This window comes from Aotus nancymaae, unplaced genomic scaffold (genome assembly GCF_030222135.1).
Source record: "Aotus nancymaae isolate 86718 unplaced genomic scaffold, 86718_ANA_hifiasm-v0.15.2.pri h1tg000095l, whole genome shotgun sequence".
In the NCBI taxonomy this organism is placed as follows: domain Eukaryota; kingdom Metazoa; phylum Chordata; class Mammalia; order Primates; family Aotidae; genus Aotus; species Aotus nancymaae.
The window spans coordinates 1,490,112-1,506,026 of NW_026988510.1; the positions used below are offsets into that span (position 1 = coordinate 1,490,112).

The 15,915-nt window shown below is 54.1% G+C and overlaps 1 protein-coding gene across 2 annotated transcripts in view; it reads right to left on the minus strand.

The window, feature by feature from the left end:
* The window catches only part of ZC3H18 (zinc finger CCCH-type containing 18), a 64,604-nt gene that overhangs the window by 6,530 nt on the left and 42,159 nt on the right, over positions 1 to 15,915 (minus strand). For both annotated transcript variants that reach the window (XM_012466066.2, XM_012466064.2), the window contains 5 exons: positions 3,461 to 3,652; positions 2,537 to 2,662; positions 1,853 to 1,957; positions 1,193 to 1,336; positions 701 to 766 (listed from right to left, as the gene is read on the minus strand). In XM_012466066.2, coding sequence (XP_012321489.2) covers positions 701 to 766; positions 1,193 to 1,336; positions 1,853 to 1,957; positions 2,537 to 2,662; positions 3,461 to 3,652 — 633 coding nt within the window. The remainder of the gene's footprint in view (positions 1 to 700; positions 767 to 1,192; positions 1,337 to 1,852; positions 1,958 to 2,536; positions 2,663 to 3,460; positions 3,653 to 15,915) is intronic.

The following is a 15,915-nucleotide window of genomic DNA, read 5'->3' on the forward strand; positions in this document are numbered from 1 at the left end:
CTGAGGCAGGAGAATCGCTTGAACCTACGAGGCAGAGGTTGCAGTGAGCCCAGATTGCATCATTGCACTCCAGCCTGGGCAGTAAGAATGAAACTGTCTCTAAAAAAAAAAAACCTTTTTCTGTGGAGATGGTCTCACCATGTTGCTCAGGCTGGTCTTCACATCCTAGGCTCAAGCAACCCTCTGCCTTGGCCTCCCAAAGTGCTGGGATCACAGGTGCGAGCCCCGTGCCTGGCCCCAAATCTTTCCCATGTATTCTCTTACATGCTTTTTACTGGCTTCCTCGGTCCCTCAGGCTAGTTCCCTTGCTGGGGTGTGACAGGCCCCGCAGGCCCAGCCTCTGCCTCTGCTGGGCTGGAAGCTGCTGGCTCCTCCCCAGGTGCTCTCTTGGGGAGCTGGGGCATCGAGTCAGCAGGGTGGAGGCCCCTCCTCCTGACCTGAGCAGCCTGGAGCTCACAAGCTGTGTGCTGGGGATGGGGGGTGGGGTCTCCCTATCACAGGAGTCCTGGCCCATTTTATTGTCTGCATCAGTTTCGACCACAGCCTTCCACGGCACCAGGGTGACTCAGACCCAGAGGAGCCCCAGAGTTGGCCCCAGCCTGTCTGTGGGAGACTCCCCATCCCACAGGCTGGCTTCTTCTGGGGACTTCCTGTCCCTGATGGGGAGGGAGACACAGAGGCACAGGGTGACGGGAATGACCTGGATCGGGAGCTGGAGCCACTGTAGCTGCTGCCGCTGCCGCTGCCGCTGCCGCTGATCGTCCGCCTGTAACACAAGCAACAGCTGGGCTCACGGGGCACGGCTCCCCTCCCCGCCAGCAGCCCTGCGAGGTGAGGCTCCAGACTGGCCTTGCCACCGACTTGGAAAAGGGCCTGGGGCTATCTTCCTTTAGGCAGTGTTTCTCAAAAAATGCACTCAGGGGCGGCACCTCTCACTGCAGACGGGGGCTGTGGAGGGACGGCCGGTGATCCCGCCGTGCTGTCTTTTCCCCCTCATGCTCCAGAAAAACAGGTTCAGAGAGGGAGCGGGACAGGTTCCCAGGTCAGGGCTCACTGGCTGCTGCTGTTCTGCTGGGGGGCGCCTCCCACCACCTGGCTCTGGACCCTGGCACTCTCGATTTCCACCAGTGCCATCATCATGGTGGCACCAAGGACACAGAAAGCCCTAGGCCCCAGAAGCCAGAATGCTCACCTCCTCGGGGGGGTCCTGGCTTGCCGCTCCTTCCTCCTGGCTTCCCGGGGGTCTCCTGGTTTGGTGGGCTCCGGGGCAGGAGCAGTGGTTTTGGTGGCCTGTGGTGGGGCTGGAGGCGGGGCTGGCTTCTTCACTGACTTCTCTCTGTGAAACAGGGAAGCTTGGGCAGGGCAGGGCTGGTGGACAAGGCCCCACTGGCCCATGTCCCCTTTAAATGCACCCAAACCTCAGGGCACGACACTACATGCCCGTGACGCTAAGTGAGCAGGCTCGTGTCTGGACATGCTTCCCCACCGATCAGTGACAGAGTACTTGGGAATGGCTTCAAAGCCCCCAGCAGCCCTTCCAGACTCCCCTCTAACAGGCAAGAGCTGCAGGCACCAGGGGGTGAGGAGAGCAGGCTGAGAGACAGACCCCGTGAGAACACCCGGGGGCTGCTGCCATGTACCCAGGGGTCTGGGGGGAACACTGCAGTGCAAGGGCAGCTTGAGAACAGGGGCTGTGCCCAGTGACCCCCAGCCTTGTCACCCTCTGGGACAGACCCCCGAGGCATCCTCATCTCTTTGGTCCCAAACGAAATTGAGAGACAGAGATGGAAGGAAGCAGCTGCGGCCTCTGGAGGCCGGGCCGCCAGGACCTGCCCACAGGCCGGGCACTCACCCTGCTTTCCCAGGCGGTGGGGCCGGCTCCCCCTTGGTTCTGATGGAAGGTCTATGTGGGGAAGGTGTTGGGGACGGGGATGGGGACGAAGAGAAGGACCGGGACCTGGGGGAGTGAACAAAGGTGTGAGGAAGGGCCTGGGGGTGTTTCTTCACCAGCCCAAGGCCACTGAGGACCCACCCAGACCCATGGAACAGGCCACAAGTGTCCGCGTATGGGCCTCAGATTGCACTTCAGTTCTGGACCTCTTCTGTCATCTGCCCAGGGCAGATTGGAGTCTGGAAGGTGTCAGCACCCACTGGCGGGTCCTCTGGGAGGCATGTGCCATGTTCACGTGTGTGCAGGACAGCAGGGGACAGGCTCCTTGGCAGCGGGGCATCAGCATGGCTCCCACAGAAACACCCGCAGGACAGGGCTGCATCTGGCCCCTTCCTCGGCCTGTCGGGACTCAACTTGAGGATCTCAGGCTGTGGCCCAGTGACAGCACCATCTGCACCAGGACGAGGGCCCACAAGGCTAGTGTTTGGTGGGGGACACAGGACCTGACCCTCTGGCCACCCTAGTTCAGCTGCCAGAAAGGGCTTTCGGTACCCCAAGGGGCTACTGGTGCGACTCCAGCCACACCCGCAGGCACCCACGCTCACTGCACCTGCTGAGGGCCCCGAATGGGCCCCAGGGACAAACCTGGACCGGCTTCCTGAGAACGAGCTGTGTCTGGAAGAGCGGCTGGAGTAGGAGCTGTAGGATGAAGACCGGGATCGCGACCGGGATGAGCCGGAGCCAGAGTAGGACGATGACCGAGAAGACGACCTGATACGGGCGGGAGGGAGCGCGGCAGGAGGTGAGAGGCTCCCCTGCCATGCATGCCCTGCGCTGAGCTGCTGCCCTCCCTACAGGGCAGACCTGGACACACAGCCGCACAGGCATGCACAGCCTCTCCCAGACACTCTTCAGCCCCATCCCTCCTCAGTGGAGAACGGGGTTTAGAAATCAAGACCTGGGCATGGCGTGGGCCCACTGTTACTGCCTGACTGCCTGAGTGGACAGAGCCAAAGTATGTGTGCTGACCCCGCTCACGTTTGCCACGTGTGTGTCTATCTGTCCATCCGTACCCACTGTGAAGCCTGGCCTCCCACCCGCACCTCCTGTTCTGATGGAGTGCCGTAGGGTCCACCCTGGGCCCCTGCTTTCTGGGAGCCAGGCTCTCATGGTCCGAACCCACTTCCTGTGTGCTGAGACCAGGGCTGCACGCGGAGGAGCAGAGCTTCAGGCCCACAGTCTGTGGAGGAACAGATGCACTCGCGGGCCCCAGGTCTGTGTGTCCTCCCGCACCCAGGTGCCCCTCCCTCCAGTGTAGCCTGCCACTCCCTGGGAGCAGTTGGGCCCAGTCGCCAGGGTCTCTGCCCCATGTGGGGTCGCCGTGTCAGTCCTGCTTGGCACTGGTGCTCTTTGCTGAACGTATAAACGCTGGGTTAGTCCCACTGACTGGTCTTCAGGCAACGACGCCCCAGCAACAGCGGGGCCAGGGTGTTCCCAATCTGACCCAGTGAGGTACACAGCGTTCAGCTGATGGTGCTGAGGAGCTGCCACACCACGAGCCCTCCTTACCTGGAGGAATTGGAGGCAGAGGCTGACGAGGCTGATGTTTTCCGACGCCTTCGAGCCCGGCTTGGGGAGACCGACACCCCGAGTTTCTTCTTGGGAGACTTGGATCGGCGCCAAGGGTCCTTCCACTCATCCGCTCGCTTCACCTGCGGCCCCGCAGTGGTGGCCTCCTTCTTTGGTGGCTCAGCTTGGCGGCTGAAAGCACAGAGGCATTACCAACTCTCGGGCCACCCGCCCTGCTGTGTGGGTGGCAGCAGCGGGGGAGACTATCTCGTACCTGGCTTATTTAAGGATTGCCAGGGAAACAGGGTCACACAGGGGAAACCAGACCACTTGCAAAAGTCATCATCACACGCACGAGACGAGCAGAGCTCTCTCCACAGTCTCGGCTCCAGTTCTTTCAGGGGAACACCCCGATTTCTCCTGAACCAGAACGGCACTTTTTTTGGGTGTCATTACTTACTTAATTTCTATCTTCCCAATTATACTGTCAGCTCTGGGACGGACAGGGAAGGAGCCTACCTCATCTAATACTGTCTCTAGTGCTGGCATACTAGAAGGTACATAATACATATTTATGAAATTAGGCAGGGCATGGTGGCTCATGCCTGTAATCCCAGCATTTTGGGAGGCCAAGGCAGGTGGATCACTTGAGGTCAGGAATTCAAGACTAGCCTGGCTAACATGGTGAAAATGTTAGTTCTCTACTAAAAATAGAAAAATTAGCCACTGTGGTGGTGGCAGGTGCCTGCAATCCCAGCTACTCAGGAGGCTGAGGCATGAGAATTGCTTGAACCCAGAAGGCAGAGGTTGCAGTGAGCCAAGATCACACCACTGCACTCCAGCCTGAGAAACAGTGAGACTCTGTCTCAAAAAAAAAAAAAAAAAAAAGAAAAAAGGCCGGGCACAGTGACTCACAGCTGTAATCCCAGTACTTTGGGAGGCTGAGGTGGGTGCATCACGAGGTCAGGAGATGGAGACCATCCTGATCAACGTGGTGAAACTCCGTCTCTACTAAAATACAAAAAATGAGCCAGGCATAGTGGCACGAGCCTGTAGTCCCAGCTACTCGGGAGGCTGAGGCAGGGGAATCGCTTGACCCAGGAGGCAGAGGTTGCAGTGAGCCAAGACTGCACCACTGCACTCCAGCCTGGCGACAGAGACTCCATCTCAAAAAAAAAAAAAAAGAAAGAAAGAAAAAAAGAAATTAGTGAATTAATCAGCTGGAGACTTAAACATCTTCTTTGTTCACTGCTTTATGTTTAAAGAGACTGATTAATTGCAGCTAGAGAACATCCTGATTTAATCACCATGAAGAGCTGAGACCACCACTGGCCTCCTACAGAGCAGTGCTGATCTCAGATGTCAGGAGTGAGAGCGGCAGGTGAGGGAAAGGAGGCCCTGAGAGCAGCTGCTTCCTGACTCCAGAAGGGCTGTAAGTGGTAACTATATGTGAGCACAGAGACGATCAACAGGAAGCAAATCACAGACCTAAACGTGAAGTCAAGCTCTACGGAGCGCAGCAGGCCACGTGGTGCGCAGCGAGGTACTGACCACAGAGATCTGTCCCGAGAAGCCAGGAGACCTCCTCGCCCACACCTGGTGGGCAGGGAAATGGACAGAGGCAGAGCGTGCAGTGCAGCGCAGACCCGCCATCTGCCTCGAGGAGGGGCTCTGTGCCTCTGAAGCACTCCATAAACCCAATACACTCTGCAAGCAAAAGCGGCCCCAAACTCACAACCCCAGGACTGATAATAAAGCAGTTTAATTTCAATACTAACTAGAGAAGAGCAAAATGTAAATGCCTCATATGAAGGTATCTGCTGAACCCATAAAATCTGTATTTTTAGTGATTACCAATCCATAAAAGTTCGCTTACAAACTTTGGGCTGGGTCTGGGTACAGTGGCTTGTGCCTGTAATCCCAGCACTTTGGGAGGCCAAGGCAGGTGGATCATTTGAGGCCAGGAGTTCGAGACCAACCTGGCCACCATGGCAAAACTCGATTTCCACTAAAAATTCAAAAATTAGCCGGGCGTGGTGACGGGTGCCTGTAGTCCCAGCTACTCGGAAGACTGAGGCAGGAGAATTGCCTGAACCCGGGAGGCAGAGGTTGCAGTGAGCTGAGATTGCACCACTGGACTGTAGCCTGGGCGACAGAGCCAGACTGTCTCTAAATAAACAAACACTTTGGGCCTGTTGCAGTGGCTCACACCTGTACTCTCAGCCCTTCGGGAGGCTGAGGCGCACAGAAAGCTTGATGCCAGCAATCTGAGAGCAGCCTGGGTAACGTGGTGAAACCCCATCTCTAAAAAAAAAATACAAAAATTAGCTGGACATGGTTGTGGGTGCCTGTAGTCTCAGCTACTTCAACAGGCTGAGGTGAGAGATTGCTTGACATTGGGAGGCACAGGCTGCAGTGAGCTAAGGCTGTGCCACTGCACTCTTGCCTGGGCGACAGAGTGAGACACTGACAAAAATAAAAAAAAAACATTGGTAGCTGGGCTATTATTGGGAAGGCTGAGGCAGAAGAACTGCTTTAACCCGGGAGGTAGAGGTTGCAGTGAACCCAGAATCACTGCACTCTAGCCTGGGCAGCAGAGCGAGATTCCCTCTAAAAAAAAAAAAAAAAAATTAGCCAGGCATGGTGGCGGGCGCGTGTAATCCCAGCTACTCGGGAGGCTGAGACAGGAGAATTGCTTGAACCTGGGAGACGGAGGTTGCAGTGAGCCAAGATCACGCCACTGCGCTCCAACCTGGGCAAGAGCAACACTCCATCTCAAAAAGCAAACAAAAACTCAAACACCAATAATATGCAAGTGGCCCCGTACACATAAATATCTCATTTTTTAAAGGGTAAACTCTTGAGAAATGAAATTAATGGGTCAAACGAGATACACATTTTACAGGTTCTTGGTAGACTGTCAAACACTTCCTCTGAAAATAAAACCAGTTTTTTTTTTTTTTTTTGGGAGACGGAGTTTTGCTCGTTACCCAGGCAGGAGTGCAATGGCGTGATCTTGGCTCACTGCAACCTCCGCCTCCTGGGTTCAGGCAATTCTCCTGCCTCAGCCTCCTGAGTAGCTGGGATTACAGGCACATGCCACCATGCCCAGCTAATTTTTTGTATTTTTAGTAGAGACAGGGTTTCACCATGTTGACCAGGATGGTCTCGATCTCTTGACCTTGTGATCCACCCGCCTCGGCCTCCCAAAGTGCTGGGATTACAGGCGTGAGCCACCGCGCCCGGCAAAACCAGTTTTATTCACCCAGCAGTGTGTGGAGTCCGCCATTAACAACCACAAGCACCGCCCACACACAAACCAACGCAAAACCCTGGTAACTGTGTAAACAGAACACGGCTTTTTTTTCCTCTTTTTTAGAGATAGGGTCCTGCTCTGTTGCCCAGGCTGGAGAGCAGTGGTGTAATCACAGCTCACTGTAGCCCTGAACTTCCAGACTGAAGATCCTCTCGCCTAAGCCTCCTGAGTAGCCAGGACTACAGGTGTGCACCACCACAACCAGGTAATAAAAAAATTTTTTTGAGGTGTCCCTATGTTGCCCAGGCTGGTCTTGAATTCCTGGCCTCAAGCAATCCTCCCGATCTGGCCTCCCAAAGTGCTGGAATTATAGGCTTGAGCCACCATGCCTGGCCTGCAAACACTTTGTAAAAAGCTGTTTTAGGCTGGGCGCGGTGGCTCACGCCCGTAATTCCAGCACTCGGGAGGCCAAGCGGGCAGATCACGAGGTCAGGAGATCGAGACCATCCTGGCCAACATGGTGAAACCCTGTCTCTACTAAAATACAAAATATTTGCTGGGCATGGGTGGTGGCATGCACCTATAGTCCCAGCTACTCGGGAGGAGGCTGAGACAGGGAAACTGCTTGAACTCGGGAGGTGGAGGTGGCAGTGAGCTGAGATGATGCCACTGCACTCCAGCCTGGTCACACAGCAAGACTCAGTCTCAAAAAAAGAGAAAAAAGAAAAAAAGTTGTTTAGTTCCTGTGCTACTGCAAGCAGGAGTCTCTGCTTTGTGGCTCTGCTGTGGTGGCATCTGCTTACATCACACAACAACACGTGAAACCATCAAAACCATCGGTGTTTGTTTTCAGAGCTCGTTTAATCTACCAGCTGGCTGGCAAACACGCCTACCACCTGCTGAGCATGCAGGATGCGGCAGCTTCCCCCACTTACACTGTCCTAAGGACATGGACACATGACATCATGGCTTCAGCTCCTGCTACGTCAGCCCCAAACCCCAAGAGCTACTACCATATCTGTGTGTCCCCTGGAAAAGCAATCCAGGAAGGAAGGAAGCAGCTGTCTGATGGCCCTCCCTGTCACAGGCTACTAGGGATCTACTTTCACCTTTATACCTCCTGTACATGCTCATCCTACAAACACAAGAGGAAACGGAGCAGCGATTAGTCAGCAGGACGCTGCGGCCCTTCAGTACAGGGTGAGGGAAAGGGCAGGAGTCAAGGTGTGGCCGGGGCCGCCTCTTCTTCGGGTGAAGCTGTAGCAGTATGTGAAGTCTTGCTGCAACGAGGGAGAAGGAAAAAAGGGTCTGCCTGTCCCCCGCCATGGCATGGAAATAAAACCAGCTGAGGTCCAGAGAGGCAGGCAGTGCAGGCCTCCACTGGTGTTTGCCCCCCAGGAAGCATTGCCCATCCCTCTGCAGACAAGGATACTGAATTTCAAAATAATAACAGCCAGAGGCAGGCCTAGGAGGGGTCAGTAAGGGCTCTCCTGTGGGCCAGGGTTATGGATGGGCCTGTACCCTCTCGTCACTGCAGGGAGCCCTCCACTGCCACCAGCTGCACCACCTTCCTTCTGAAGCAGCTGCCTCCAGGCCCATGGAGCAAGGAGGCCCTGTACAGCAAGTCCACGTTCCCACATGTGGGACGCGGTGGTGCTGATTTTAACCAGGATGCAGACAACCATTTTTTTTTTTTTTTTTTTTTTTTAAAACGGAGTCTTACTCTGTCACCCAGGCTGGAGTGCAGCAGCATGATCTTGGCTCACTGAAACCTCTGCCTCCCGGGTTCAGGCGATTCTCCTGGCTCAGCCTCCTGAGTAGCTGTGCTTACAGACACCCGCCACCATGACCAGCTAAGTTTTGTATTTTTAGTAAATACCGGGTTTTACCGTGTTGGCCAGGCTGGTCTCAAACTCCTGACCTTAAGTGATCTGCCCACCTCTGCTTCCCAAAGTGCTGGGATTACAGGCGTGAGCCACTGTGCCTGGCCCAGATAACCACTTTTATTTTTGACTTTATTACTACAGTGACTCATAAGGACAAATGATCTGGGATCAGCTTTACAGTAATGATACAAAATTTCCTTTTAAAATGTATTTAAGTTTAAAAAGTGGGCCAGGTGCACTGGCTCATGCCTGTAATCCCAGCACTGTGGGAGGCTGAGGTGGGAGGGTCTCTTGAGGCCAGGGGTTTGAGGGCAGCCCGGGCAACATGGCAAAACCCTGTCTCCTCAAAAAATACAAAAATTAGCCAGGTGTGGTAGTATGTGCCTGTGGTCAGTGTGGGGGCTGAGGCAGAAGAACTGCTTGAGCCTGGGCGGTCAAGACTATAGTAAGCTGTCATCGTGCCACTGTATTCCAGCCTGGGCAAGAGGGTAAGACTCCATTAAAAAAAAAAAAAAGTAAAAGTATTTAAAATACGCAAACACATAACAGGTTGTATCTGAATACAAAAAATTATGCAAGTTGGGGCTGGGTACAGTGGCTTACGCCTGTAATCCCAGCACTTTCGGAGGCCGAGGCAGGCTGATCACCTGAGGCCAGGAGTTCGAGACCAACCTGGGCAACATGGTGAAACTCCGTCTCTAGCGGAGGCTGCAGTGAGCTGAGACTGCACCACTGCATTCCAGCCTGGGCGACAGAGCAAGACTCCATCTCAGGAAAAAAAAAAAAAATTATGCAAGTGGCACAAGAATTGGGTGAGTCTGGGAATCGCTATGTCTTAAGTCACATCTGTGGATTCTGAGAACCAAATATAAATGAAGTACACCCCAGCTGTTGTCTTTCCCCAGACCTAGGGTCGGGGGCGCAAACCGTGAAAGATAGCTTTAGTGGAGCGTGCACAGCTCCGGGGGTCAGTTCCAGCGGGAGGTGTCCTGGGAGGCATGCCTGAGCGAGGGCTCATCGAGGAAGCTCCATGTGGGAAATATTCACGTGATGCTGGGGGAGGCAGGCCAGGCTGGGCAGGTCCAAGAGGCACAGGTGGAGCTGAGAAACAGCTCCAAGCTGGCCATCTTCCTCAGGCTCCCTCTACTGCTTAGAAGTTTCTCAGACTTTCCAAAATCACTGTGTCTCGCATTTATTACAGAACACATCTCAAATGTTATTTAGGGATTTTTCTATTTCTGTAAACAAAATCATTTAATACTGTTAACTCCTACATGTCCTCAGGAATCTTCTAATTTTCTTTTTTTCTTTGAGACAGAGTCTGGCTCTGTCACCCAGGCTGGAGCATAGTGTCAGCTCATTGCAACCTATGCCTCCTGGGATCAAGTGATTTTCCTGCCTCAGCCTCCTGAGTAGCTGGAATTATATAGGTGCACGCCACCATGCCTGGCTAATTTTTCTATTTTTAGTACAGACCAGGTTTCACCATGTCGGCCAGCTGGTCTCCAGCTCCCAACCTCAGGGGATCCACGCTGGCCAGCATCCGCGACTCAGCCTACCTAAGTGCTGGGATTAAGGCATCAGCTACCACGCCCAGCCAAAGGACGTGGCTGCCATGGGAACCACGACGAGAGAGCTGGGCTCAGGCCGTGGTGCCCTGGAGTCCCGGTGCCGGCCAGCACCTCTGACCACTGTACTTGTGACCTTACTCCTATGGTGCTAACCGGCTGTGATGGGGGCAAAGGGGCTGGGACAACCGGGCAGTGTCTCTGTTGCACTTTGACCGCGAGTCTCCAGGCCCCAAAGCTGCGGTAGAAAGCAAGACTGAGCAAAGGCTTTCCACAGCCCGGGGACCTGGGGCATGTGGCCTTCTCTTAGCAAAGGACGCCACCCCAGGGGACATCCTGATTAGACTTGGAAAAACCAGGCAGATACAAATAAACAAAGGCAAAACACACAACACAGATGCCCCAGCACAGCCCACCGTGTGCGGCTCAGCTGCTTCACAACTGGGGGCCTGCATGGAGGGAGCCAGTGTGGGCTGAGAACACTCTTTAGGGATGGCCCAGTCAGGAAGGCCTGCTTCCAAGCTGGGCCAGGACAGATGGGGAATTTGCATGAATACTTCCAACCAGAGGGAAAAACCCTCCCAGCAATCTCTGACTGAGGAAGTGGCCTTCCCTGCAGCACACGGCACCACGCTATCATCTGGCCCCCATTCCTCATTCAAGGCTGCAAGAGACTCTCTAAGGGGCAAAGGTCAGCTGTACCACCAATGCAAACATGCCAGAGGCAGAATAAACCAAGGGCAGCCCAGACAGCTCCGGCGGGAAGGCCCCGATCGGTGTTTACCTTTCTGAGGACACTGACTGGCTAAAGAACATGGCGGTGATGTGCCTCCGCTGTGACACTGACACACCCACTGGCCTGGCTAGAAAGATGAGAAGCAGGTTTCACACAACGGACCTCCCCCAGCTCTACAAGTGCACTTGATAGAACTGGTTGAAAGGTTCTGCTCTAATCATTTTAAAACAGCCCAGATGGAGGAGTGGGCAAGCCTCAAAGGCACGCCGGGACGGAGAGACCGGCACAAGATCCAAACACAGCAACCCGGCCTCCAGCCACAGGTCCAGGGGAAGCTGGTCAGGAAGGCATGCCAGAGCTCCCCAGTGACTCCCACAGGCAAACAGCTTAGGCAGGTGAGAGAGAACCTAAGGAAAGAGGAGTGTTAGGCTGGAGATAAGGAAAGAAAGGGCTCCCCAAAGGACAGAGTGCTGGCCAGTAGATGGCTGAGGGCCGCATTTCCTGTCCGGGCTCAGAATTCTCCTTCCTGGGGGAGGCCCTCACCTCCACCCGGGACACCCACCGCACCAGACAGTGGCCTGCTCTCGCTCCTCCCGCTGCACAACTGCACCCCCTCTGCTGGGGGTGGTGAAGTGTCTGGTGTAACGAGCTCGTGGTGTGCCGCAGAATCAACAGAAAAGTGACTGCCCTTCATGAAGGTGCAGCCCTGCAAGGCCCAGCCCCAGTGCAGGCGCGCCAGACACTGCCGAGCCCCTCACTGCTGTTCTGCTTGGTAGCTGAAGGCAGAATCTTCCCAAGTGGCTCTCTGGGTAAAATCCTGTCGCTTTCCTCCTATTTTAGGTGAGAAAAGTTCTTTCTATCCAACTGGTGATTAAAAATTCCCAACCAGGCTGGGTGCGGTGGCTCAAGCCTGTAATCCCAGCACTTTGGGAGACTGAGGCAGGTGGATCACCTGAAGTCAAGAGTTCAAGAACAGCCTGGCCAACATGGTGAAGCCCCATCTCTACTAAAAATAAAAAAATTAAGCTGGGCATGGTGGCTCACACCTGCAATCCTAGCTACTCAAGAGACTGAGGCAGGAGAACTGCTTGAACCTGGACCCGGGAGGCGGAGGTTGTAGTGAGTTGAGATCGCGCCACTGCACTCTAGCCTGGGCGACAGAGCGAGACTCCCTCCCCGCAAGAAAATAAAAAAATCCCAACCTGTCAAAGGCCCACCCCTTCAATATGCGGATTCCTGCAAGGGAAATCTGGCTGCTCCTGAAAAAGGAGCCAGGCCAGTTCTGGCTGATAAGGGAGAAGGAAGCAGGAGCACTGGCTGGAAATTCTGCTCTGGGGAAACCCTTGTCCTCCAGGCAAGCTCTCGGGAGCTTGGCAAGGCTCCCGAGAAGGTGATCGAAGCCAAGAATGGAGACTCCCTAGCACCCGGAAGCCGGGCCGAATCCAGAGCAAGCAGAGAACTTCAGCCCTGCTGCTGGCAGCTGGGAGAGGGGTTGAGGGCAGCCGCAGGAGCAACAGCTAGTGCTTCAGGAAGAAGAAAGGGGATGTGAGCTTAACGGAGGGGAAACAAACCAGATCAGAAACAGGCGGGACAGTGGCTGGGCGCAGTTTGGTGAGAGAGGCTGTGTTTAATTTTAGGAAGAACTCATTTACTTCAGAGCTTCCTGATCACTAGCTGTGAGCCTAGATCATGCCAGAGTGCCTGAACACCTCCCAGTCACATCCCGACAGGGAGACGCCTCTGTCTGCGAAGCCGAGGACCTGGGGGCTGGCGATGGCCACCTGCTGCCCGACAGCTGTGCTGGCAGAGCTACCCGCTTTCCCCTGGGGAGGCCTAGCACACTGGATACAGAGCACGGCAGGCAGAATTCTGCCCTCGCATCTGAGTCACTAACGCGTGGGCCACAGCGAGGAACATGGTGACCTGAGGCATGGCTGCCCTCTAACATGTACCCCAAAAGCATATCCTTGTACAGAGAAAACATCCCTGAGTTGGAAGTACAGACACCTGACTGAGAAGAGTCCCCTGGCTCCTTGGAAACAAGCAGGATATGTGACTAGGGGCTGGGGAGGGGGGTCTGTGGCCAACCACGTGTGCCCGTAAGCCACCAAAGTGGATGTGCTGACTGACTCATGAACCCAGAGGCACACAGCAGAGTGCCCCTTCCACCTGGTTATCATGGCCTTTCCGAGTCTCTGCTTCTAAAACCAAGGATCTGGGCCGGCGTGAAAACCCCCATTTTGTGAATCTAGAAAGCAGACTGAGCTGGTTGTCTGTAGAAATCAATCTGCGATTTTATCAACCCTGTAACAATCAATTATGAAATGCAGGTGAAAATGCAGGCTGCTACCAAATCCAAAACTCACTGATAGCACCCCCAAACGAGAGTGAGCAGCAGCTTACATGGGGCTCTGTGACAGACACGGAGACTGCATCGGGAGCAGGGCAGACGGGGATGCCCAGGGCCGCCCGCTAGGGCTCCAGATGATCACCGGTAAGGACATGCTAACATGGCGGCCGTGGAACCGCGGGCCATGAGCAACAAGAAAGCAGGCTGGCAAGCGGGAGGGCACGGGCAGACCTCCCTGTGCAGAGGAATCTGAGCAAAACCCCGGAGGAGGTGGGCAGTAGCCGGTCCAGGCAGAGGAACAGCTAAGGGTGTGTGCATGGGGTGCCGGGCCTCACCGTGGCACTGGGGCCGCAGTGGGGAACACGGCCTTGGGCTGAGTCCACGCTGGAAATGCTGTGCTGCAGGGGAACGGCTGCTACCCAAAGACGGCTTGAAAGGCCGAAGAAGACGGAGCCAGTATCAAGGCCAGTGCCAGGCTCCCCGCTTGGCTCACCACATAAACCTCAGAATAACTTAAAGATTACTGTTACGTAAAAGGACTAAAAACATCTGAAATGTGTCACTTATCCTGAATGTTCTTTAAGAACATGATTTTGCCTAACATCAGGGAAGTATGACAAAACGTAGCACATTTAAGGAAGTCAATTCATTGTGAGCTGGAGAATGCCAACAGTCAAAACTGGCACTTGCCGCCAGTTAAGCACCCAGCTACAACCACGAATGACCTTGAAACAAAAGACTGCAAAGCCCTGCCTGACAGCTGACATTCGGAAAAGTGTTTATGACTTGTGCACAACTGTACATAAGAGAGGGCATCGTCCAGTCACATGGACAAGACAATGAGGACGAGGGACTTGTTTTTGTCCCATGGTGGACAGCAAATCCTTCCAGAGCCACAGTCGCAGGTCCTGATGGCTGCCAGGTCTTTGAAGGGGAGCGTGAGAGCTGTGGCCCCGGTAAGTGTGGCCACGGCGTGGCTCCAGCCACGAAGCTGCCCACACCTGCAGGTCTGGCAGAGTCCAGTGTTGCCAGCAGGTGTGGGCCCAAATGTGGGTTTTTATGAGAGCCAAGTCAAACAAAACGTGCCTGCAATCTACGGGCCTTGGAAGGAACTGCCTTGATCCCCTCCTTGCATTTCACCCCTACGGAGACGCTGACAGGAACCAACCCTATGACAGAGCGATGTTCATGCTCTCATCCTCGCCCCCACTCCACCCCCCCTTTTTTTTCGAGACAGGGTCTCTCTCTGTCACCTAGGCTGGATCAAAGAGCTATGTGTAAGAGCTAAAAAGATAAAACTCTTAGAAAAACAGAGCAGTAAATCTTCATGACCATGGATTAGGCAATGGTATCTTACATGACACCAAAAGCATAAGCAACAAAATTAAAAACATTAATTGGAATTGCACATCATATATCTGATAAGGGACTTCTATCTGGAATACATAAAGAACTCTTTTTTTTTTTTTTTTTTTTTTTTTTGAGACGGAGTTTCGCTCTTGTTACCCAGGCTGGAGTGCAATGGCGCGATCTCGGCTCACCGCAACCTCCGCCTCCTGGGTTCAGGAATTCTCCTGCCTCAGCCTCCCGAGTAGCTGGGATTACAGGCACGCGCCACCATGCCCAGCTAATTTTTTGTATTTTAGTAGAGACGGGGTTTCACCATGTTGACCAGGATGGTCTCGATCTCTTGACCTCGTGATCCACCCGCCTCGGCCTCCCAAAGTGCTGGGATTACAGGCTTGAGCCACCGTGCCCGGCCTACATAAAGAACTCTTACCGCTCAATAATAAAAAACAAATTAAGACGTGAGCAAAGGATCTGAATAGGCGTTTCTCCAAAGAAGGTGCACAAATGGCCGTAAGCACAGGAAAAGACGCCCTCATTATCATCAGCATCAGAGAAATGCACATCTCCACAGCAGGAGACACCACACCTGCCAAGACAGTCGTCCTCAAAAAGACAACGAGTGTAGACGCGGATGTGGAGAAATGGAGCCCTTACCCACCGCCAGTGGGAATGTAAAAGGTGCAGCTGCTGCGCACGGCAGTCTGGGGGTTTCTCGACGAGTTAAACATACAGTGACCACGTGATCTAGCAATTCCACACCAAGGCAAATGCCCAAGAAAAATGAAAACCTACGTCCACACAAAAACTTGCACACAAATTCATATTCACAACAGCTAGAAGGTGCAAACAACCCAACGGCCATCAACACACGAACGGATCAACACAATGCGGTGTATCCATGTAGGAATGAGCGCTCGGCTATGCCACAACCTGGACGAATGCTGAAAACGCTCGAAGTAAAGGAGGCCAGTTACAAAGGCCATGGATTGCATGCTTCTGTTTCTACACAACGTGCCGAACGAGCAGATCCCTAGAGATACAAAGCAGGCTGGTGGCTGCTAAGAGACTGGAAGTGTGGGGAAAATGGAGAGTGACCACTAACGGGTACAAGGTTTCTTCTTCTTTTGAGACAGTCTCACTCTTATCACCCAGGCTGCAGTGCAGTGGTGCAACCTCAACCTCCTGGGCTCAAGCGATCCTCCCATATCAGCCTCCTGAGTAGCTGGGACCACAGGTGCACGCCACCATGCCCAGCTAATTTTTTGTATTTTTTGTAGAGACAGGGTTCTGCCATGTTGGCCAGATTGGT